The 25410-nt window shown below is 36.7% G+C and overlaps 1 protein-coding gene across 4 annotated transcripts in view; it reads right to left on the bottom strand.

Moving 5' to 3' along the window:
• Nucleotides 1-25410, bottom strand: part of PARD3B (par-3 family cell polarity regulator beta) — a 995854-nt gene that overhangs the window by 838621 nt on the left and 131823 nt on the right. For all 4 annotated transcript variants that reach the window (XM_078071225.1, XM_078071227.1, XM_078071226.1 and 1 more), the window contains one exon: nt 13873-13974. In XM_078071225.1, coding sequence (XP_077927351.1) covers nt 13873-13974 — 102 coding nt within the window. The remainder of the gene's footprint in view (nt 1-13872; nt 13975-25410) is intronic.

Below are 25410 nucleotides of genomic sequence, written 5' to 3'. Positions count from 1 at the left end.
CTTTAAACATAGTTTCCAGATTCTTCATGTAAAATAAGTTTCCATCTAGTGAAAGAGAAATCCCAACATTTCAAGATCAGCAGCGAATACTTCTTCCATGTTATTAAAATAAAAATTAGGGAGACTAGATTAAGAAAGGACCCCTGGGAAAAACAGCCTTTGTGTTCCTCTGTGAGACACACATCAACTTAACTACCTATGTTTTAAGTATCTAAAAAGGCCAAAAACAGAACTTGTTCTGATTCCCCAGTCCCTAGAATACTGGCTGTAAATACATAATTTTTTAAAGAATGAGTGAAATGGCAAGAGTTTATGCTTATTATCATGAATTGCTTCCTTCTAGAAAAAACAAAATCAACAATAATGGATAATAATTTAAAATAGAAAAATAGAATCCTTACCAAATGGAAACATTCCACATTAATCTTGTTTATTAAATCAAAGTTATGCGAACCAAACAACTGAAATATACATTTTAACCTTAAGGGGCTTAAATCTTTCACCAACAATTCAAAAATTTCTGAGAAAACAGAGCTAAGTAACTTGGCAGAACCATCAACAAAACTCAGAAAACTTTTCAAATTAACAACGTTAGAAAACTAGAAGAGGGAAGAACACATATGCCCTAATCATAAGGGAATAAAGAGGAATAGGGAAACGAGCCCACAGTCCTACAACAGTGGGTAAGAAGTGGGAAACTTTTATCTGTGAGTCACAGAAAAGTGCAACTGAAACAGGTGGAAATATAAGGGAATATATGACTCATGTAATTGGAGGTCCCGAGTTTGGAGGGGCTTCCGCATAGATGAATCCCCTGGCTCAGGACCCACGTCCCAGAGATTCCCTGGAGACTGGCTCTCCTCGTGGCTGCTTCTACTGCATGCTGGAAGCTGAATGGCGGTCGTGGTCCTAAGGTTCTGAGGGTAAAATTCAGAGGGAACTTCTCCCACAAAACCAAGGAAAGAGCTATCCCAGATGGCCTCAGCTAAATGCTGAGTTTGAGCATCTTTAGCACAAACCGCATCACATGACCATTCTCAAAGTAATCACTGGCACAGGGAACTAGATCACAGCTGAAGGACACCCAAACTCACCCTTGCAGGTGGGTGGTCATACGGCCCAAACCATATACACTACACGTTGAAGGGAGTTACCTGAACAAATGTGGAGTTCTCCTAGGAAGGCAAAAGTGCAGAATGGATGCTGGGTGAGCAAACAATAATACAACTGTACAATACACAGGCCAACCCTGTATTTCTAGATGGAAATGCATGCCTTATACGCTCACAGTTGGCCTGTTGTGGGTCAAATCATACTCCAAACTGAAAAGAGCAATTCCAGGCAAAGGTTTGCAGAACTCTTGCTTATGTTCTCTCGATGACTAAGGGTCTGTGTTTCACAAAGCAGCATACACTTCACTGAAGAGCTATTTGTTATACTGAACTGTTATGTACTTCCTTCCTTAAAACCTCATTGGACCAACTTGTTGGGATATGGTGGATGAGTTCATTCCTTCTTTTCTATGATCCCCCAAATACGTGAGGATAGTTAGCAGGTTCCCTTGCACCCTCTCTTCTCAAGTATAGTCCCAAGACTCTTCAATCTCCACAACACTAAGTATTTCCATTTTTAAATAATCACCCAAAAGCTTTCTAAGATTTTTACTTAAAAGGTGAGCTATTTAGACCACCACATTATGCCATCATATTAGGTTCATTTTTGAACTGGTACACAGTGGCTACACTAAGCTAGTAGTCTAGAAAATCAAGTTCTAGACCTGGTATCAAGAACTAGAAGATTCTTCAACTTTTTGTTTATATATATACATATATATATGTATATATATATGTGTATACACACACACACACACACATATATATATATATAAAACTGCATATTTCAGATTGTTGGGCTATTACAATCACCTCAAATCATTATTTTGCAGTCTTTCTGTTGTGTTTATGATTAAGTATTGTGTAAGTATGTGTGTTTCACTTGCAACATTTTGGATTGAGATTAATAAAGATAATATGAACAAGCATTTATGCTATTATACCCCTCTGATTAAAGTCTGCACAGAGTCTTTTTTATAGTTAAGGAAATGTTATTTGATCCTTCAAAATTGATTCATAACATCGGAAGAAGGGAATCTAAAAAGATAACTTAAAAACTTAAAGCAGTAAATATAAAGTGCAGTAATCCTGCCAAAATTCTCTAAGTGAAGTTTCCATATTTATGATGGGGAAGTACACTTTATTTTTAAACAGAAAATTATATACTTACAGGACTTTAAAAAGCTACAATTTTTAAAAGCCAAAAGGAAATTCTTATTTACTAAAAATGTATCTATACATGTAAAGCATGTAAGACATCTATACATGTAAATGGAATTTTTAACAAGTACCTCAACAGAAGTGTTATAAACATTAATTTGATTCCAAGAGCAGCTCCAAAAAAATTCACTTGATTCACAATGTAGCTCATTAATAACATAAAGTGAGTCTGAGCTCCTGGAAAGGCAAGAACCTGCACAGTGTAAGATTAACTAGGAGTGCAGCACATGGCTAGCTAGTCTCATGAAATTGTTGAATAGCTCACAGTCTCCTGGTGAAATAAAGGAGCTAAGTAGTTGTTTGCCTAAGCTTGTTAGTACTGAGACATCTCCCTACTGCTTTGTTTTGTTTTTCCTTGAACCATGGGATTTCAGGTATTCAGGTGTTTTTCTTTCCATAACATTTTATCTGATTTCTTAAGATCTCTCCTAAGACAGAGAATAGCCCCCAGCTCTTCAAAGAAGCACACAGTTCCCTTCCATTTTAAGAAACCTACTGCCAATCATTAAAACAGGAACCATGTAGTGAATATATACACAGAAATTATAACAGATTCCAGAATCTTGGAAAGCTCTCGGAAACTGTCTTTGTACTATAGTTTATTCCTTCCTTGCTTGTCTGTATGTAGAAGCTCTGATATCTGCTTCCCAGCCATTCGATTTCCAAGGGTAAATTTAATCCCGCAGTAACCTGCCTCTTCCTACAACCCTCACAGCTGCCTTCTTTCCAGGTTATAGAGGTCCCTGTTTTCTTGGACACCTCACTGGATACAAAGAAAAGACTGTTTTATTTCTTACATAACCAGCCTCCTTCCTTCCAAACCTCTCTCACATCCCTCTCTGCCTGGCTCAGTGTCCTTCTCCATAGCAAGTCCCCCCTGGACTACAAGTAAATGTTTGCTCAAACACCTGAGGACCCCTGTCGCAAGGGGCAAGAAGAAAGGGCTCTATTGCTTTGGGGCATCACAGTTCAAAGTGCTACCATATTCTTAATTTCATTTGATATTCCCATGAACCCAGTGATGTCAGTGAGACAGGGTATCTGATTTTACAAATGAGAAAACAGAGGTTGAGCTAGGTTAGAATAGTAAGAAAAACCTGGATTCAAACTGCCAAAGCCAGGGGCACCTGGGTGGCTCAGTCGTTAAGCATCTGCCTTCAGCTCAGATCATGATCCCAGGGTCCTGGGATCGAGCCCTGCATCGGGCTCTCTGCTCAGCAAGGAGCCTGCTTCTCCCTCTCCCGCTCCCCGTCCTTGTGTTCCCTCTTCCCCTGCTTGTGTTCCCTCTCCCCCTGCTTGTGTTCCCTTGCTTGTTGTGTCTCTCTGTCAAACAAATAAATAAAATCTTAAAAAAAAAAAAAAAAAACCCTGCCAAAGCCCAATGCTCTGGCACTTAACACTCTACCGTTTTTCCTCAGTGAAGCTGGTTTTAGCTAGATGTTACAGGGAATGCAATCTGATTGAACTGATATACACTTAGGTGATGACGATATGACACCCAATTAGCACCGAGAGGCATGTGCATTTTTCAAAGAGGATATTTTATAACTGAAGTAGCTTTCTATTTGGTGTAATTTCAGGTATTTTAATGAAATTGCCATTTGTAAGGTATATAAGTCAAAAATAGATGTCTTTAAAAATAATAATGGTCCCATACCTCTTGGGCATAGATAGCTTCAAAAGAACCTAATGAGAGAGAACACTGGTAGAACTGGATCCAGTAACATATGGCTAAAGGCATGCTGTAATGGTGAAAATGTTCATTGATTCTTTTTTTTTAGAATTACATGTTTCGCTCTAAGTAAAGCATTATTGTAATCTCAAGTTTTATTGGCTTTTTCCCTTCAACCAAACTTGAAGTTTTCCACATATATCAAGCATTTTCTTCTGTTTATTCTTCACTGTACTCAATGCCTAACTAAGTTAACAGCACCACCAAGCTTGAAAATTTTCTTTTCTTTCCAACCTCTGGGGAAACCTTCACATCACAGATGTGTGCCACAAACAGGCACGCGCAGGGCAAGCATGCACATGCTCTGCACACACAGGTCTCCACAGTATTGTCTCCTTCTCACGCACCCGCACACACCATGGTTGCCAACAAGCTAAACTGCAGAAGACACCAGGGAGAACGAATGTGACATGGCCATTATCTGGCTGGATCAATTTGCTTGAAGTTGCTACTTCCCAACACCATCCGTATTTGTCACAGTAAGGTCACAAAGACATGGATTCCGAAGTGCTCCTTTGAGGTTGAAAAGTGCCCACAAACTGCCTCTTAATGAAATATTCAAAAGAGACAACATAATTTGGTGGAAGAAAATGAAGGACAATTAGGAAGCTTCAATTCAAGTACTAGCTCTCTCACTAACTAAAATCAAACATGTTTATTAAACGGTAAACCACAGGTAACAAGTCAGTTGTTAAAAAATATTTTAAAAGTCTATCTCTGGCTCACAGGGTTAAGTATCTGCCTTTGGCTCAGGTCATGATCCCAGGAAGCCTGCTTCTCCCTCTCCTTCTGCAGCTCCCCCTGCTTGTGCTCTTTCTCTCTCAAATAAAATCTTAAAATAAAATAAAATAAAATAAAAAATAAAATAAAATAATAAAATAAAAGGCTATCTCAGTCATAAAGGAGCATACAAGACATTTGGGGACATAAAATTAAGGCTTAAGTTAGACCATAAAATTCTTTTTTTGTATTCTTTTGTTTTGGTTTTGGCTTTAAGTATTTATTATTTTATTTATGTAAGTTTTACAACCCAATGTGGGGCTTGAACTCACTACCCCAGGATCAAGAGTCACAGGTTCTAACCACTGAGCCAGCCAGGTGCCCCAAACCATAAATTCTTAAGAATTCTAAGATGGCAATTGATACATGTAACTAAGCAATAGTGTATTTTTTCAAAGGGACTACTAAATGATTTCTATAAAATTACAGAGCACAGAGAACTTTACTTAGGGTTGGGGTGGTCTGCAAACACTGACTAGGAAAAAAATATAATTTGATCTGGATCTTGAAAGATTGGTAAGAACTGAGCAGCAGAAATATATTCTTTACATGTTTATAGTACTTTATAATTTCCTTATTTTTACATACAACTTCTCAACCTTCCCAATGACACTTATGAGAAAGGGATCATTTATCATTCTCATTTATCAAGAAAAAAAGTTTAAAGTTGGTAACGGCTTACTAAAGACCTAAAAACATACACACATAAACATTCATTCATTCATTCCTCTATTCCACTCTACAGCTATCTGAACAGCTACAAAGTGCCACCCGATGGCAGAGGCCATGGGAAAAGAGTAGTGAATAAAACAAAGACCCTCTCCTGGTGGAGCTTACATTTTGTAACATATACAGTTGACCCGTGAACCACATGGGCAGGTAGGGGCCCTAACTGGCACCCCCTGCAGTCTAAAATCCACGTGTAATTTCGATTCGCCCAAAACTTAATACTACCAGCCTACTGTTGACCAAAAGCCTTACCAACAACATAGTCGATTAACACATATTTTGTACATTATATATATTCTTACAATAAGGTAAGCTAGAAAAAAAAATTTTTTTAAGAAAGTCATGAGGAAGAAATAACACACTTACAGTACTGTACTGTATTTATCCAAAAATCTACATATAAGTAGATCACGTTGTTCAAGGGTCAACCACATAATAAATCTTCGGTAAGACAAGAATTAGGGACAAGGACACACTAGACAAGTTAAACATAAAGAAGGCTCTGAAGCAAGAAAGTGCACAGTACATAAGAGAGCAGTCAGTATAGCAGTTCCATTACTGTTAAGGTCTGAGAAGGCTGAGTGTGAGACAGATAGTTTGGGGGCATTCTGAAGCTGCTGAATATAATGTATGGCTATGAATTTTGGGCTGGATTCAGTACACACTGAAAGGAATGGTAGGACTTAACCAATACTATGTTAGTAATAGTAATATATTATATGGTGGTAATAGTAGTATAGTATAGTATAGTGTAGGGATAGTTTTCTTTTTAAAAGATTTTATTTATTCATTTGAGAGAGCGAGCGAGCTAGAGACAGAGCATGAGGGGGGGGCAGAGGGAGAGGGAGAAACAGACTCCCCACTGAGCAGGGAGCCCGACGTGGGGGTCGATCCCAGGACCCTGGGATCATGACCTGAGCCGAAGGCAGATGCTTAACCGACTGAGCCACCCAGGTGCCCCAGGAATAGTTTATTATATACAAAATAGTAGTATAATAATTATAATAGCATCTACCTACTCACGGATGACTTACTACAGGACAGGGACTCTCCTAAATACTTTACATGTATTAACTTGTAAAATTAGTACACTTTTTTAGCCCCAATTGCCCATGGGGAATCTAAGGACAAAGAGATTAAGTAACTTGCCCAAAGCCACACGGATAGTGGAGCCAAGAAATGAACTGACTCTGCTGTAAAGAATCCAAGCTCTTGGCCACTCTGCCTGTACTCACGGCACAGAATGGGGGGTGGGGGAGCCCAAGGCCACCAATTCCTTATCAATGAAATAACCTTGCCTGAGATTTTACAGATTTAAATTTGGTAGCCGTGGAAATGCAAAGAGAGGAGCAGACACATGGGCCACGTTAAAGAAAAGAATAAATGGGATTTACTAGCTACATTTTTTAAACGATGGCAGGTTCAAACCTGAATGACTAAGATATTCCTATCAACAGAAATAAGGAAGCCAAATGGAGGAAGCCAATTTGGAGGGAGGGAAACGGAGTGGTTTTAATACATACCAGATGTTATCGGCATTCTAGGGAGGAAATGCAGAAATGGACGCAGAAAAGACATCAGCTAGAAATATGGGGCCCTTTAAAACTCCTGGTTTATATATATGTATATGTGTATATATATATATATATATATATATATATATATACACATACATATATATACATATACATATATATATATATATTTGGCAAGAGGATGGGTTTAGGCCACATGACTGCTGAGGTCTCTTCAGGTTCTATGACTCTATAATTTTGTAATTCGATAAGCACAGAATATCTACCCTTAAAAGTTTGAGATGGAATTTCTTGGCCAAGGTAATCTTTAGGAGCTTCTGCACAGACTTTTGAAACATTGTGCAAACTTCCCTTCAAATGTAGTTTCAAAACTTCAACACCCATGAACGAAGAAAAACTTGAGAAGAAAACAATCCCCAAAACACCATATTCTGATCTGTTTAAAAAAAAAAAATCAAGGGCTTAAAATAGGTGTTTCCCTTGAAACGGGAGCCTCACTGACAAAATGACTCAAGATGAGGTAATTAATGCAGGACCTTTCTTTTCTTTTCTTTTTTTTAAGAAGTCCAACTTAATTAAGCACCCCCTACCTGCAGAAAAATACAAACTGCATAAATTGTCCAACTCCATACTGAAAAAGTTACATACTTTATCACAACCAGCCATTTGCCCTTCAACCAGTGAATAGGAAGATGGAAAGAAGTCTAAATGAAAAGGAGTTTTATAAATGCAAAGATTTTGCTTCAATCCTTCTAAGATGGCTTATAAAAAGCAAAGGTAAGGGGCGCCTGGGTGGCTCAGTCATTAAGCGTCTGCCTTCGGCTCAGGTCATGGTCCCAGGGTCCTGAGATCGAGCCCCACATCGAGCCCCACATCGAGCCCCACATCGAGCCCCACATCGGGCTCCCTGCTCAGCGGGAAGCCTGCTTCTCCCTCTCTCACTCTCCCTGCTTGTGTTCCCTCTCTCGCTGTGTCTCTGTCAAATAAATAAATAAAATCTTTAAAAAAAAAAAAAAAAAAAAAGCAAAGGTAAGTATTGGTTTGGTTGAAAACCACGAAGAAATAACAACCATTGGTTGAAATATTCAGGCTGGTTTTACTATCCACTATGCAGTCTAAGCTGGACTAAAAATACAGTAAAATTGAGAATAAAATAGAGACAAACACATCATCACATTCAGGGAGTATCTCCCGTAAGCTGCTTTCCAGGTAGCTGTGGATTCCACTAGGGGGCAACAGAGCGTGATCAGAGAGAGACTTGGGCGTAAGGACAGTGTCTGGTCTGGTTTTAGGTCACTAGTTCAGTGTGCAAAACAGTCTCCATCTCAAAAGCACATTGGATCCTTGAATGCTTCTTCTATTACCAAGCACTGTGTTCTGATAAAAGGATTCCTGTTCTAAAGTTAGTCATACTGGCATTTTGATTTCTCAGTAATACATAAATCCAAATGTTTTGTCATAATAAAGTATCTTCCCATAAAACTATTACACAATTTAATAACTTTCAAACAAATTTAGTAAGATTTTTTAAAAACAGAATGTACTATATATAGCCTTTGATATTTTAATATTTTAAACATTTAATGATTAAATCAAAATGCACAGGTAAAAAATACACTAACAAAAACTATCACAATCTTCAACAGCTAACATTTGAGCACCTACTATATACCATACTATACTGAAAACTTCATACAGTTTTCAGACACAAGATAAAAACATTATATCCATTTTACAAATGGGCAAATTAAGGCTAATAGACATGAAACTTACCCAAGGACTCATAGCTAGTAAAGGATGAAACTGAAATGAAACTTGAATATTTGAGTCCCAGATATTATGTGTGATCCCTGAGGCCAACCCACCAACACTAAAATCCAGGAGATTTTGTCATTTCTCCAAAATTAACCCCTATGATAGTTAAAATTTAGTCAAAGATAGAAACATTCTTTCATTGTATCTTACCACATAATAAAATTTTACTTTTGTATATGTATTTACTTTTTGTAAAACCATGGCAGCAATCCGATTTACATAACAAGTTATACATTGCTGTATTTCAGTATTATATTGCAATTGCCTTCTAAAAACAAGAAATAATAACAAGGAAGACAATCATGTTCAATACTCAGGTTCTCACACTCAAAAAAATATCAGCTAATGCTAAGCTTTGCAGGGGCTTTGTTAGATGTTAGTCTCTAGACTTTTTAGAGTCATCATATATTACAATGAGAAACTGGTAAGTCAATATTACATAGCTCCGGTGTGACCCTGAAATTATTTCTACACAAAACAGCATAACATTCAAGGCCTAAAGAGCAAGGGCTCACCCCATGAATGGAGATACAACTTGTGATGTACTTTGGAAAGAATGCCCAGAGTGATGAACTAATCTGAAACATAAGACATTTTCCTTGTCCTATAAAATCTTAAAGCCCAACTTGTCAAAACCATCATTATTTTAGAAGTTTAAAATAGGATAAGAGACACTGCATTAGTGTCCTACGATGTTAATAACAAGTTACTACAAACATGGTGGCTTCAAGCAATATAAATTTACCTGGTAATTCTAGAGGTAAGAACTCTGAAATTGGTCTCATTGGGCTAAAATCAAGAGGTCAGCAGGGCTGTATTCCATATGGAAGCTCTAGAGGAAAATCTATTCCTTTTCTTTTCCAGCTTCTAGAAGCTGCCTGCATTCTTTGGCTCCATTTTTTTTTTTTTTTAAGATTTTATTATCTTTAAGTAATCTCTACACCCAACATGGGGCTTGAACTTAAGAACCCCAATATCAAGAGTCACATGCTTTACCGACTGAGCCAGCCAGGTGCCCCTGGCTCTATTTTTAAAGTCAGCATTGGACAGTCAACTCTTTTCACATTTTATCTAATACTGACTCTCTTGCCTGCCTCTTTCAATTCTAAGGACCCTTGTGATTAAACCTGGCCCACCCAAATAATCCAAAATAATCTACCCCCATTTTAATGTCCTTAATCACATTTGCAAAGACCCTTTTCCCATGTAACATATATCTCATTGGTTTTGGGCATTAGGATTAAGTATCTTTAGAGGCTATCACTCTGCCTACTGCAGACAGCACAGCATATAATTTGTGCACATTCTGCAATCTTTCTGAAAAGTAGTTACTGAAATACAGAATATATTTTCCTACAAAATGGCATATAGTTGTTAGACAAGTGTAGTCTACCAAGTCCTCAAAGGAGTAATCTGGGACATGGAGAAAGGGATGCAAGGGACAGCAACACAGGCAAAACCCTTTTACAATAAATCAGGTACAGGCTTTAGGCAAAGAAAGCTGAATTTATTTATGTGATAAATTAATTCAAAATAACTTTGTTACACTCCATAGTTCTATTACCTACCTTTTCTTAACAATGGTGCTATGTAAAAACAAATTCATGCTTATTTATAATTCATGAGTTTTCATAATTAGCAAATACAGATTCAGACACCCAACACACTGCTTGGCACATTGAAGAAGAACAAAGGAGCATGGAAATTTAAATTCTAGTCTGATTCTTCCACTTACACCCTGTGTGATCTTCAGCAAGTCACTTATAATTTCTGGGGCTATTCTCAGAAATTAAAAATAGGGATAAGAAATAGCTCCTGCCTGCAGGGTCGCTGTGAAATAAAATAGAATATATAATTGCCAAAGACATTCTCGGCCACTGTTAGTGCTCCATAAAATGTTAAGTAGTTGTTATTGGGTGAACTACGTCAGTAGCCTTGGGCAGCCAGAGAAAAGAAATTAGCGTAAAACAGTATATTTTCAGGTATTTATCCCAAAGAACTTCAATCATCACACAGAAACATAACATAAAACATAAAACATAACACAAACATAAAACTGGAGAATTTTTAAGAATGACTGTTATAACTGGATAATTAAGTCACAGCATAAGATTTTACACAAATATTAGTTATCATAAGATGCAAAATTCCAAAGCTGCTCCAATAATATTTCGATAAAACAGGATAGAAATAGAGCAACATGGTTAAAAACTCAGCTCCCCTGTGAAAGGGCTCTACTGAGAAAGCAAGATAAAACAGAACAAAAAACCTCCCAAAGAGGCACCATGTGCACCACGCACTATGTTGGCCCAAGGAATAACTGAGATAAGACCAAAGGCAAACCACCTCTGGTACCAGAAGTTTTGAAAGTCACTTATTTAGAAAAATGTGTGATTATAAGTAGAATACCATTCAGCCTCTAATTTCAGTCTTTGCAGAAGTGTACTGGATGGCTCTTCCTTACACTGAATAAATGGCCTCAGCCTGCACTGCTTTCTGATTCTAAATTTCTGTTTCTCCTGCTTCGTCCTTTGCGGCTAGGCTATCAAAGGTTCCTAATTGCCATTTTCACCTGTAGTGAGAGGTTTTTCTAGGAAGTGAAGTGGGTGTTGACCAAGGATTCGTACATCCATCCATGCCTCTTTGGGCTTGCATTCTATATTCTAAATGCAAGAGATTGTTAGATAGCCAATTTGAAAATAGGTGAATTGTAGTTTTATCTAAGCTTGATACTGTCTCAAAGGATCTTGGGTGAATTTGATATATCACTAAACATTTACAAGTATCACTTCTAATTACTTCTTAATCTTAACTTACAAAAAAGTAAGGTCAAAGTCTGGCAGAACCTTCTTTCCATACTAGATACATAAACTATCAGAAAATCTTCAGAATGCAGAGACAATGTCAGGAAAAAAAGCGATGCTCTCCTTTTCACTTACATTATTTTTAAAAAGGAAAAATGGGAGCATGTATTTTTTTCCCAGCAATATCCAAAGTGTACATTCTCGTCTACTCTGCAGCACAATACCAATTAGGCTCAGTGTATTCCATGTGAAGGTACATTAAGGAAATAGGCAAACCTGTGCCCAAACAGCACTAATCCTTTGCTAGGATTTTAACTGACTACCTCATTTTTTCACCTGATCCAGTAGTGGTGAAGTCCCTTTAAAACCGAGATTACATATAATAAAAGCTGTTTCTGTGTCTAGTAAATGGATTATAGTTAAAAGGGCACTGCCAGGATAGTTAAAAAGAATTCTCTAAAGGGAAGAGCTCTGCAGGACAAATGATTTCCCTGAGCGCCGCTCATGGAAACATCCTTCCTGTAATTAGGTCTTGGGTAAGGCTGGGGTAAGACATTTTCTTCTGGCCCTTCTTAAACTTGCTACTTTTTGGCGTTTAATTTTAATCCACTGGACATCAGTGAAATCGGAGAAGGGAAGACCTTCTTCATTAACAAACAGACCAAATGCCTAGACTATTTCAAAATAAGAAGATGGCTGCAGAAAGGCAGAAAGTGAAACAGAAATACAGAGGTGAAAGTCCTCCCTCAAAGTTCAATGTAAATAATATATTATTATTTTCTGGGCGACCAAGCCATCAACAGGAAGTCTGCAGCAAAATTATGTATTAACAGGAGTCAACCACAGAGAGTAAAGCTTTCTTTTCCACTCATTAATTCAGTTAAGTGTTCTTTGAGAATCAAGTTTGGGTAAAAGACTGTACCAGATATTATTAATACAAAGAACACAAAGGAAATAAAAATCTTCTGGTCCATGTCATCTAGAACCTACAATCTATTTAGGGAGATAAGTCCATTATGAAATGAGTAATTATAAAACAAAGCAAATCAGCAAACCAGGGTTGAGTTCCAACAGAAAACAGGGAAAATAAATGGACAGAATGTCCGCAAAGACTAATGTAAATTTGAACAGTCCAAAAAGATCTTACAGAAAAGGAAAAATGTAAATTTTACCTGAGCTCAATAAATCACTTATTCATAATCCAGTGCAGTTGGTACACACACACACACACACACACACACACACACACACACACCCTCCCTGAGAGTGCAGAAAAACAAAAGAGAGAAACACATATACACACATAAATTAGCCTAGTACAAACAGTGCTAAGGATACACAGGAGAAGAAACTCTGAAGCAAGGATCCCTCAGGGAGAGGTGTGGTTCAATTCGGGAGGACACAAGAACCACTGATAAAAGGAACCCAACACAGAAGCAGGCATAAAACAATGTGTCTCAACAGCAAAAATTCAGTGTGTGGCAACTGAAGTATGCTCTCACACCCTTTCCAGTTTATCATCAGAAGAAAAATCTTATTAAAATAAGATGTTTGCAATGGGGTTATTCCCAAGTAGGTGGCAAAATAAGTTCCAACTTTTTGGAATATTCAATTTAGTGTTTTGTGTTGTTTTTACTTTAGCAATGAAAACAAAGACCATCATGAAAGACGGGTGTTTGCCAGCTACTTAAAAAAAAAAAAAAAAAAAAAAAGGAAAGAAAGAAAAAATCTTCACCATAGTTCCTCAGAAGATTTTTCTCCCCGTTGTATTCTCTATTTTGAAACACATTCAAATCACAGGCATTGAGTTGAAGATTTAGCAAGGGCCACGAAGAAACCCCAGAGCCAACAATGGCAATGAGAACTCCAACGGCCTCGGAGCCTGACACTAATTTACTGAGACGCATCAGGAACTCTTGGGAATGAAGTGTCTGCTAATTAGGCCACCATGAACAGATTCCCAAACCTTGACAAAGTTTTTCCCAAACATCTGATGAAGAACTTGGATTTATGGGCTGTTCAGGTGAAGCCTGAACAGATGGTATCTTTTAATAATAATTGACACATGAGTTTGTTAAGGATCTCAATCTCTAGGAAACATGCAGCTCTATGGAGGAAAACAAAGAGGAGTTTTAGTCTTCTACCTTATCTTTGTCTTCAACGACATCTGCCAAAACATCATCTGGATCCAGGATTCCTCCATCTGTGTATTCTAAGTGATGAATCTTCACCCAGTAGCCAGGATCCTATGGTACAACAATCAACAAGTTTCATGATGTAAGCTTTTTAAAAATACAGTTTAATTTAAAAAATAAGCTGACTCATTAAAAACAGGCTCTGGTCATGAAAGGCTTGAACACCAAAAATAAATGTTACTTCTATCTCAATAAACATTTGCCATTTTTATCCTGTTTCAGGTAAATCAGTAAATCAAAGCATACATATTTCATCAATTATCCCGGAAGATAAATTGCAATGCAAAAATAAAGTGCCACAGTTATCTGAAAAGCATATTCAAGAAATTTTTATAACTTCAATTTAGGTAATCCCAAGAATACTTTGGGGGAAGAAAAAAGATCTTCTTGAGGGTACTTTTTGAAATGGGATTAGAAATTCAAACTGACATTCCCAAAGTTGTAGGCATGTCCTCAACTCCAAGATTTGAGATGACGCGTAGAGCAAGAGCTACACACAGCAGCAACTCGAACTGTGTTTGGAGCTGAACGAGGAGTTCACTGAACAGGAGAAGTGATTTAGGAGATCTCCAAGTACTATTTTAAAAACCTGCTTAGGAAAGTAAGGCTTAAGGAAAAAGAAGTATTTTCTCAATTTGATATGTGGCTAAATACTCTGATGCTAGAACTCAGAATTAAATGACGCAGCTCATTCAGTTCCACACATACTGCCTACTTCCAGAGAGGATACAAAAGGTCAACCAGAATAATGAGACAAAAATATGAACTGATGAATGAAGAAAAACATTAGCAAGTTTTTTAGCAGAATACCTAAGCTATCATCAATCTGGCTCTGTGATTCTTAGAAAGCTTCTCAAAGTGGGAATAATTCTTCTAGAATAAAGTGCTAAGCCTTTATCATATGAATCTTCATAAAGGATAAGAACTAACATAGCCCACAAAATTCAACTGCAATTTTACAAAAACTAATAGAAATGGTTGTCACATAGGCTCCTCTTTACCCGCCCCCCAATAAAAGGCAAGGACATACTATTAAATGAAAGTAATGCTTTTAAAGCATCTATGCAGAGGGCTACTGAAATGTGGCCTATGTACATAGCTTTTCAGTAATCTGACTTGGTAAAGTCATAGGCTTAAAAAAATACAAAGGAATTCTCCTTTGACATTTCAAAATTAAGTTTTCTATAGAGTACCCGAAGAGCTATTCCAAATAAAATGAAAGGAATTTCTTTGCTTCTGATATAGGTGGAAACACTAATGGTTAGGAAACTTTAAGTACCTGATTCTCTTACCCAGAAAGATCACAAAGATAGGAGAAGTCACTGTATAACCAAGTAAAGAAAAGCATAGCACACCCATCAATCAGATTCTTTAATCAGAGATCTTTACCAATTCAAGGTGATTGTGCTATAAAAGGTGAGCTAAGTACAATAGACTAGATTCTAAATAAGGAGAATACTAGAGTAGACAAAATGCTATGTAGCTGCCACTGGACCATATAGAAAAGAAAGAACTCCCCCTGTAATCTTTGGGAAGTCAGTCTTTTGGCTATGGCCATGCCATAGGCAATGTATTTTTTCCAAATATACCCAATTAGGACTTCTAATTGAAATCTATAGGGTATTACATTTTCCTTGTCAAAATTGCCTTCTTACAAAGGGAGTTCAATTTAATTAATTTCTATTAATATCCATTGAGTTGGTTTTTGATATATTACAGCACTGTAGATGAAATCTGTTGATTCTAACCATGTTTGTAAAAGGTGATGTATTCTGAAGAGTTCTATAGAGTTTGTTTTTAATATATTCAATTACTTAAAAGTAGACATCTATTAAGTTGTCTGCTTTTTTCTCATGCTCAGTTTGTAAAAGTAGACTTTATCACCTAAGACTGAGGTAAACAACTACCCCCAACAATTGCAGTGTGCCTGTTTTCCTGCCTAGAGGTAGAAACAGAGAGGAGAAAACCAAGGACTCTGATTTTAAAATAGGCAAACTCAGGAGGTAAGAGGGGACAGGATCTGATCAGTAGCAAAGGGAGGAACAGACAGGTGGCAGCATGAGGGGGCTGTTAAGTCACACAGCATTCTGCTATCACACATACTTGCAGGATCTAAGACCTTCTGGAAAATAAGACCTAGGAGTTGCAACTACGACATTTATCTCTAATCATCTAATTGTGATTCAAAGGAGTACAGGAAAAAGTCTTACAGAACTAAATGAAGTAATAAAGTTATTTTGAACATTTTAGAATCATATATTCAATCCAAAAAACTTTTCAAGTGAAATACATGGTGCCAGAATATAAAAAAATCCTGTGATTCTAACACTACTGTCTCACATCGATACTGCCATTTTATACATTCCAGAAAAGAGTAGACTAATGATGAGCACACATCCAATCCTGAACAAAAACAGACAAGCTATATCAAAGTCGTCTCAATTAATATTTTACATGTCCAAGGGAGGTAAATCAACAAACACAGCACATACTAACTGTGATTTTGTCCCCATGGTATTTTGGCCATGGTGCTATAGATCACTTTGAGAATATACATACAATATTAGCAGCCGACAGCCATTATAAGACCATAAATTCACCCTGACTCTTTTATGCATGTAAAAACTTCAACCATTACCTTGCAGTCAAGATTTTGCATTTCATTTACTTAGTTTTATTACCACCAGGAATAAAACTGATCAAACATGAAAAGATGTTCACATGTGTGTCTAGTTTCACACAATTAATCACTTGCAAAAGTTTACTGTATTTTTCAGGATCATGACATTAATTTACCTTTCTTTTGCACAAATATCTGTAATATATAAAACAAATTATTTTGAAAAAATCTCTAGTAAATGTGTTATACAATAAATCTTACAACTTACACTCCTAGGTTCTTAAAGTATTGAAAAATAACATATTGTTTCCTCTATTTCTGATGGTACCTTATCATAAATTTCAAATAATACACAGTTAACTTAAACACTACTGGAATTTTAAAATTAAAAATAGCCACAAGGATGAATTGGAAAGGGAAACAAATGCATATACACATTATGGAAAGAAGACCGTTTTACAGGGAACTTATAATGATCAATGTAGAAACTGTTCCAAATAAGCACTGATGTTAGTAGCAATAAATATCCTTCACTGTGGGTAGATGACACAAAATTTGACCCTAATACCTGAGAAAATCTCTACTGGCCAGAGTTCTGAAGAACAATAGCTTTCCATCGGCAGTATCGGGAGAGGTAGACTGGCAAGCCAGATACCAAAGTGCCGTTGACTACCAAGCACTGAGATTATGTCAATCATCAAAAGAGGGAAAACATGGATGGTTCTAAGCAAAATGCTTCTGGTCCAAAAAGAGAAAAAAAAAATAGCCTGCAATGGCAGCTAGCCCCAGAAGTGAGGCGGGCACTACAAAAGAAAAGTCAATGTTGGAAAAGAGCTGTGTTTATCACTGGTGGCCAATTACATAGCTCAGCAGTGCAGCTAAGGTTTCTTGGTGACTTAATGTTTTCACACAAATAATCTCACCCACTGGGACAGAAGAACAATGGTAAAAATTAAAGTTAATGGAAAATTAAAATTTTCTATGTAGAATTTAATTTTATGAATTTGGTGGAATATACTCATAAAATAAGATTTCACCATTTTGATAGTCATCATCATAGCAGATAACTTTAGTGGTTACTATAGGCCAGGTGCTATAGGTGCTGTGAGTTTTGTATGATTAGCTTGTTTAACCTCAAACAGCCTCATGAAATAGTTATCAATCCATTTTTACAGATGAGAAAAGCAAGGCACGGCTAGGTGAATTGACTTACCCAAGGTTAGATGCTTAATAAACAGCAGAGCCAAGATGTTCTTTTTAAACATAGAAAACAAGTGATTTCTTTTTTTAAATCACAAGGACCTAAGAATAACGCAAGGGGATCAGATCCATCTCTGTTGCCCCTTAAGTATATGGATCCAGGCAAGTCACCATTCCCCTGGGCCTCAGTTGCTTCATCATTAGTAAACATGGAGGCTCTCTGGCCTTCTGCACAATGCAGCACATTCAAGTCCAAGTGTAGAGGACATAACAGGGCAATAATAGAAGGCCCCCCAAATTTTTCCCTGTGTCCAGTATTTTACAGGTGAGAGAAGCTAGAGAAGATAATTTCCCATAATCATGGAATTAAAGGTTGGAGAAGCAAGGGAAAAAATATCTTCCTGCCAAGAGCAGAGAGGAAGCTTGAGGCATCAGAAATTAAATAGAGAATTATGAAGTTTTCCATGCATGCACACTTTAACAACTTCTATCATAATCCTCTGTGGTTAATCCCTTGTCTACTCCAGACCAAGAGAGAGTAAGATGCCCCAGAATAGCACCCAGGAAGGAGAGAGTAGTCAGAACAGGTCTAGAGACTGTTTTGGGCAGGTGGAGAGCAAGAGTCTTTGAATAACCAACCACACACAGTGTAGGGAAAAAGCAGTTCCTGAAAATGATGCCTGAGCAAAGCCTAGCAGAGCAGCACTGACACCTGAAAGGAAAGAATTAACCAGGAAAGGCAGTAATAGATATTGAGATTATGAGCTGGCCCTGACTTAGAACACTCCTCCAACTTCCTGAAAAAGATTAACCAATGCAAATTTGAGAAAAGGGTATGACAAGAACATGCATTGATACCACTTTAATCAAGTATGTTTCTAAAGAACTCAGGAGAACTAGAATGGCACCAGGGGTTTTTAAATGCTGGGGTGAAAGTAATATGCAGCAAATTCAACAACAGAATTATAAGCCTCAATTTATGTAAAAAAAAGAAGGTGAATCTGTCCATCTGTAAATTTACTCCCAGCGTTAAAAAAAATCTATGATCCTACCGAAAGAAACTTGATATAGCCATACCAACATCAGATGAGGGAGACTTTAAGAAACATTACTAAAGGAAAAGGGCAACATTTCACTATGATAAAAGGGTCAATCCAATGTTAAGAAAACAATCCTAAACCTATGTACCCGATAACATAACTTCAACACATACTGCCAAAATGGACAGATATTTTTTTTTAAAAAGTAAACCAATCCACTTAACTATAGAGAAATGAGAGTTATTGGACGGAAGGTGTGGGGGTAGGTTGAACGGGTGATGGGTCTAATCATCACTTGTTGTGATGAGCACTGGGTGTTGTATGTAAGTGATGAATCACTAAATTCTACACCTGAAACTAATATTACACTGCAGGTTAACTAACTGAAATTTAAATAAAAACTTGAAAAGGAAAACAAAATAATTAAAAAAATATATCCAAAAATCATAGTGAGACTTTTGATAGGAAACAAAGATATAAATCACCTGACAAACACAATTAACTGACCTAATTCATATTCCATACATACAAGACACTGTACCCCCAAAATATTAGAAAATACATTCTCTACAAGTGCACATGGAATTTATAACCAACTTTAAAAGTCTGGAATCACTCAGAATATATTCTCTGACCAAAGCTGAATTCCAGAAAGATATCTAGAAAATGTCTGGCTATTTGGAAATTAGGAAATACAGTTCTGAATAATCCATATATAAAAAATAAAGGAAATTAGAAAATAGTTTTTAACCTAAAATAATTAAAACAACAAAAAAATTGTGGGATACAGCTAAAGCAGTGCTTAATGGCAAACTTATGGTCTTTAGTGCAAATATTAGCAAAAAAGAAAAGCTAAATTCAAGAAGCTAGAAAAAGAATAGCTAGTGAAATCCAAACACTAAAGGAAAGAAATAAAGAGGAAAAAACAGAACAATGTTCTATTCTATGAAAGGCTTGATAAAATTGACAAATATCTAGGAAAACTGATCAAAAAAAAATTTCCACTGTCAAGGAAAAAGGCAAGCAATACCATCATAGATCTTACAGATATTAAAAAGATTTGGGAAAAATTTAGACCTATAAAATTGACAATAAAATGAACAAATTCTTTGAAAAATATAACTTACCAAAACCGAGAAAAAATAGAAAACAGAAACACAAAGATAACAATTAAATTTTAAAACTTTCCCATAAAGAACCAGACTCAGATCACTTCACAGATAATATCTTCCTAATGTTTTAAGGAAGAGTGTCAATCTCATACAAATACTTCTAGAAACTAGAAGAGAAAAATTTTCCCATCCCCCTTTTTATGAGGACAGCATAACATTGATACCAACAACTTACAAGGATATTACAAGCAAGTTATAAAATTTATAAAAATTTGCATATGGATACAGATGCAAAAATCTTAAATAAAACATGTTTAAACCAAAATTCAGTGATATATTGTAAAGGTTGACACACCATGACTACGTGGGATTTATTCTCTTAATGCAAGAGTGGTTTAAAATTAAAAATCAACTGAGGTTATTCACCAAATGAATCAAGGAAAAAAAGGAGAAAAATTAGATGATGATCACAATGGATGCACTTGAGAATATTCACCACCAATTTACAATAGAAAATATTTTAGCAATCTCACAACATAACACTGTGAATCTCACAGCATAACAATGATCAAAAAAGAGCCAAGTACAAAAAAGTACATACTCTGATTCCATGAATAAGCTCAAAAACAGGCAGAATTAATTCACAATGTTAGAAGTCAGGAGACCATTTAGAGCCATGAGTGTAAAGGGGCACAAAGGGGGCCTCTGGGGTAATGTTCTATTTCTTGAGGTGTGTCCTGGCTGCACTTACTTGTGCACTTTCCCGTAGGTGTGTTATACTTTAAAAATGTTTACACAAAGGGGTGCCTGTGTGGCTCAGTCGGTTAAGCATCCAATTCTTGATTTCAGCCCAGGACGTGATCACAGGGTCTTAAGATCAAGCCCTACACCTGGCTCTGTACTGGGCATGAAAACTGCTTAAGATTCTCTCTCTCCCTTGCTCTTCCGCATGCTCTTGTGCATGCTCTCTTAAAAAAAAAAAAATGTTTAGGGGCACCTGGTGGCTCAGTCAGTTAAGCATCTGCCTTCTGCTCAGGCCATGATCTTGGGGTCCTGGGATTGAGCCCCACGTGGGGCTCCCTGCTCCGTGGGGAGCCTGCTTCTCCCTCTGCCACTCCCCTGGCTTGTGCTCTCTCACTCTCTCTCTCTCTCTCAATCTTCCAAATAAATATAATCTTTAAAAAAATGTTTACATAAAAGAACTGTCTGCTTCAAAAAAATGTGATTTCTTCTTTCAAACTGAAATACCTAGTTTCCCTTTACACATGATCATCTCTACAGTTAAATAAAGACCACTAAAAAACTGTTTAGAACAAGTTTCCTTAGAAGTATAAGAACATATATTTAGGCAAAGGAAAGAAAGGAATGTAGAAGTGCCAAAAGACAGGGAGGCCTGGTTAACCCACCAACAGAAAATGTAGCTCACTGACCATCAATTATTCAAAACTTGCAAGAAAGACCCAAAGAGGCTTCATGAACCACAGGCTTAATGAGTCAACAGTGTGACAAATATGTTAAAAATGTTACCACGATCTTGGGCTATTATCATAGTACATATTACATAATTACATATTATCATAGTACTGTGTCCAGAACAGAGCAAGTAATAATCTCATTCTATACTAAGTGGTTACCCACATTTAAAGCATTTTTTTTTTTCAAAATTTAAGAGATGATTGTCAACAAACTGTAGAACACCAATATGGGGGATGGAAATAGGGCCAGCTCACTCATGGTAAGACATGATTTACTTTTGTTTAAACTGGAGAAAACAAAGGGAAACATTTTTACCATTTCAAACATAGGAGAACCACAGTTTACTGGGCATTGGGCTTTTCAAGTTATCAAAGATAGAAATCTCTTATTGTTAAAATCATCACTAGTCATGTCTCAGGGAGACACCATATTGGAGATGAACATCTCTCTCAAGTCCAACACTACTTGTTTTTGAACCAGGACTGGCAAATTATTATATTTTCAGTTAAGCATCTTAAAGTATGTGGGTTATGTTGGAGACAACAGTCTGTAAAAAATGCTTATCTTAAACACTTAAAATCATATTCAGGCCAGAGACAGACTCACATTACCATTAACATATGGAAATTGAGACAAGAGAGTAGTAACAGAGCCATTTTGTGCTTCCTCTCGAATACATGCTCATTGCTCATATAAGTCAAATTAGCTACACTACTCACATTCTTATCCCCCTGTTTTTCTTTGGTTGAGCTTTTATAGGTGAATTTGTAAAAGTTAAATGACCATATCAGTCAGAGTCCCACCAAATTAAAAGGCTGCCATGCACAAGAAAGATTTGGCATGTTCTGTACCGCTCCAGAAGAGTTACATAAACAATAGAGAGGCATACTGAATTGCAGCATGACAAAGATCTTTCAAAAGGAGCTATGCAAAAATGGAGTGGGTTGTATGATGAGATAGTGAGTTCTTCATTCCCGTAAGGAGTCAAGCAAAGGCTACATTGCCGTCTCTCAAGGAGGCTATAGGATAAGAAGAATTGTGTGATCCTGAAGAGCCCTTCCAACTCTGAAACCTACAACATCTAGAACCTCAAAGCTCCTTTGGGCTTTGAACCTAAAGTTAGAGAAACTTCTTGCAAGAAGAAATCTCTGCTGTATCATAAAAGTAATGTTTTCCACATAGGGAATATAGTCAATGGTGTTGTAATGGCACAGTATGGTGACAGATGGGAGCTACACTTGTGAGCATAATGTATCGAGTTGTTGAATCACTATGTTGTACACCTGAAACTAACATAACATTGTGTGTCAACTGTACTTCAAGAAGAAAAAATGTTTTTAGAGGTTCAGCATGATTCCACAATTATTGTGCAACTCTGTGCAGAAAGTCTGAGCAAAACACCAAATTATACCTTTCTCAATCTATCAGTTATTCTTGTGTCTTGCTCTACAACCTGAAAATTCACTAATTTATAAACATCTTTAAGGAAAAGGGTCTTCTATATCCAAAGTAACGGAATTACTCTAATAAAGAAAATAAAAATGTGAGAATTTTATATTACTTACATTTATAAATAGGCTAATTTCTCATTCTAAAACAGGTCTTCCCTGCCCCTACCCCCAAATGTGGGGTTTTCAATCCTTGACTAGTAAATTCATAAATTCAAAAACTCAAAGGAATCCACTGGCTCACAGACCATCTAGAGTCCTCCCATCTTATGATGGGGGGTTGGTGGAGAGACACCACAATACCAAAGATTAAATCACAAAGAAGACTGTGGTTGGCTTGGCTTGTGATATATTGTCTTAAACAAAAGTAGTCTCAGTATAAAAACACCAATTCCAGGATAAATTTTCAATTTTATCTCATAATCCAAGTTCTGCAATACTACTTATTCTCCTGTTCAAGAAGGAAGAAAAATATTTAAGTATATACTTCACTTTCTAATTCATATTATCAACAAAATATTTAAAGAGAATCTTAATCACCCCATGTCATTTTTCATTCGGCTTTATGAGGTAGCCGTAATCTCAGCAGTTTTCTTTGTATAAAGGACTTTAAAGGTTCATTTTTCATCCTGGAATTAACCTAAACTTATTTGAGGGGGGAAAAAAACAGTCCAGATACCTAAGTTCTTTTTTTTTTTTTTAATAAAGGACAATTTTTAATTATTTTCAAATCTACTGCCTACATTATCACAGCACACTCTCTTTACAAGAATATGGACATTTCCTCTTTCTATGGATCTGTGTTAAATGCATAAAAGCACAAAAGCCTTATATAAGTCTTCAGGATTAAATACATTATAATCTTAAAACCAAAGTTCTATCAGGAAAATCAAATGTTAAAGTCTGAAATTAGCAAAAATTGCACTTGTATTTTAATTGATACATCCATTTCAAAAGCTTTCCAGTATGAAAGATTTCCAAAACATTAAACCATTACTAATTTAGTAATGCTGAAACAGTGTTTCAAAAACAATTTTAAAGAAAACAGCTGATTTTTTTTTTTAAATCATGCTTCCCATTAATTGTTTTCAGTGAAATTTTATAATCCAAAAACCTGGATGCAAAGGGTTTAGAAGCTTGTGTGGTCCAAAGGAATGCAAAGCCTACAGCCAAAGAAGGGAAGCAGCCATGTCCCCAAAGAGAAGGATAAGCTATAATGTAAAAAAAAAAAATTATTATAAAACCTTAGAAAGCATTCTTCTACAAAATGAATTTTAATAGGAATTTGAGAATACAAACTCATACAACTCAAGGTTTACTCAATGCATTCTTGCCACCATGATGCTGGCGTCCATGTAAGGTAATTCCAAAGAGCTCTGACAGACACTGTCAGTTGTGTATCTTTATGTATATGAATTAATAAAGGTGGTTTAAAGCATTCCACAGGTAACCACCATGGCCTCTAGATCTCCACTCAAACACAAAGGTTTATGCTCCATCACTGAAGAAAATAAGACCTAGAAAAGAGAATTTTAATTTACATCAGAAGAGTACTGCGGGCAGTGTTATAAAAACATGTAACTCTCAGAGAAATACAAAGACCTCATCAACTTGATTCCTGCTGTTTCTAAGACTACTTTTCAGTATGGCCATGATAGGAATAGTGAAGGATTAGCTGTCTCTGAAAGTATTGGGATACTATGACCGGTTACTATTAACTTTGCTTCTCCAACAACAGGGCCATTCGTCCCGAATGCTAGAGATGGATCACTGATGAAGCTAAAAAGAACACAGAAAGTACAGGTAAGGAAGCAGGAGAAGCTGAGCTCAGGTACCCCCTGTTCAGAGCATTGGAACCGCACTACCCCATCCAACCCCAGAAAGCTAGTAGCCAGGTTTACAAATCAGCCTTCCTCCCCAGCTACTCTGCGCAGGCAATTAGGGGAATGTGTGCCTCCAAAATGAGGGATGCAGGAAACAAGAGGACCCAACACATAAGACATGGGAAAGGAATTCCCCCCAAAAAACAGTGATAGCAATCAATCATATAGTCATGCAGGAGTATAGAGAGCAACCTATCTTGACATGATCAGCACAATGAAGGGCTCCAGGAAACATACAATATTGTTAGATTTTAGGACAGTTTTAAATCTAAAGAAAATGCTACTACAGAGTCATCTTATACAACTATCAGGAGAGAAAAGAAAGCATGAGGCTCAAAGAAAGCTAAGCAAACAGATTAACTCCAGGAAAACAAAAATTTGCACAAGACCGGAAGTAATCATAGTTATTGGCTCAAGAGCAAACAGTATCTGCATGGTTACTCGAGTGAAAACACTGAATACAGAGTTAAGCAAAAACTCCAACAATTTTGGGCAATGGGAGAGAAAAAGTGAAGAAGTTATAAGAAAGTTATAATTTTCAAGTACCCTAATAGGACGTGAACAGATTGATGAATGAAGAGAGAGCAAGTGTTTATTTCCAAATAAAAGCACACTGCCATCCCTTGACTCACAAATTGTTTAGAGTTATGGATACCTAAAACAGCTAAAGGATGAGAATGGGTGCTTCTTAGAAGCACTGTTTTTAGT

The sequence above is a fragment of the Halichoerus grypus genome, chromosome 4 (assembly GCF_964656455.1).
Source record: "Halichoerus grypus chromosome 4, mHalGry1.hap1.1, whole genome shotgun sequence".
In the NCBI taxonomy this organism is placed as follows: Eukaryota; Metazoa; Chordata; class Mammalia; order Carnivora; family Phocidae; genus Halichoerus; species Halichoerus grypus.
This window is presented reverse-complemented; position numbering and strand designations above follow the sequence as displayed.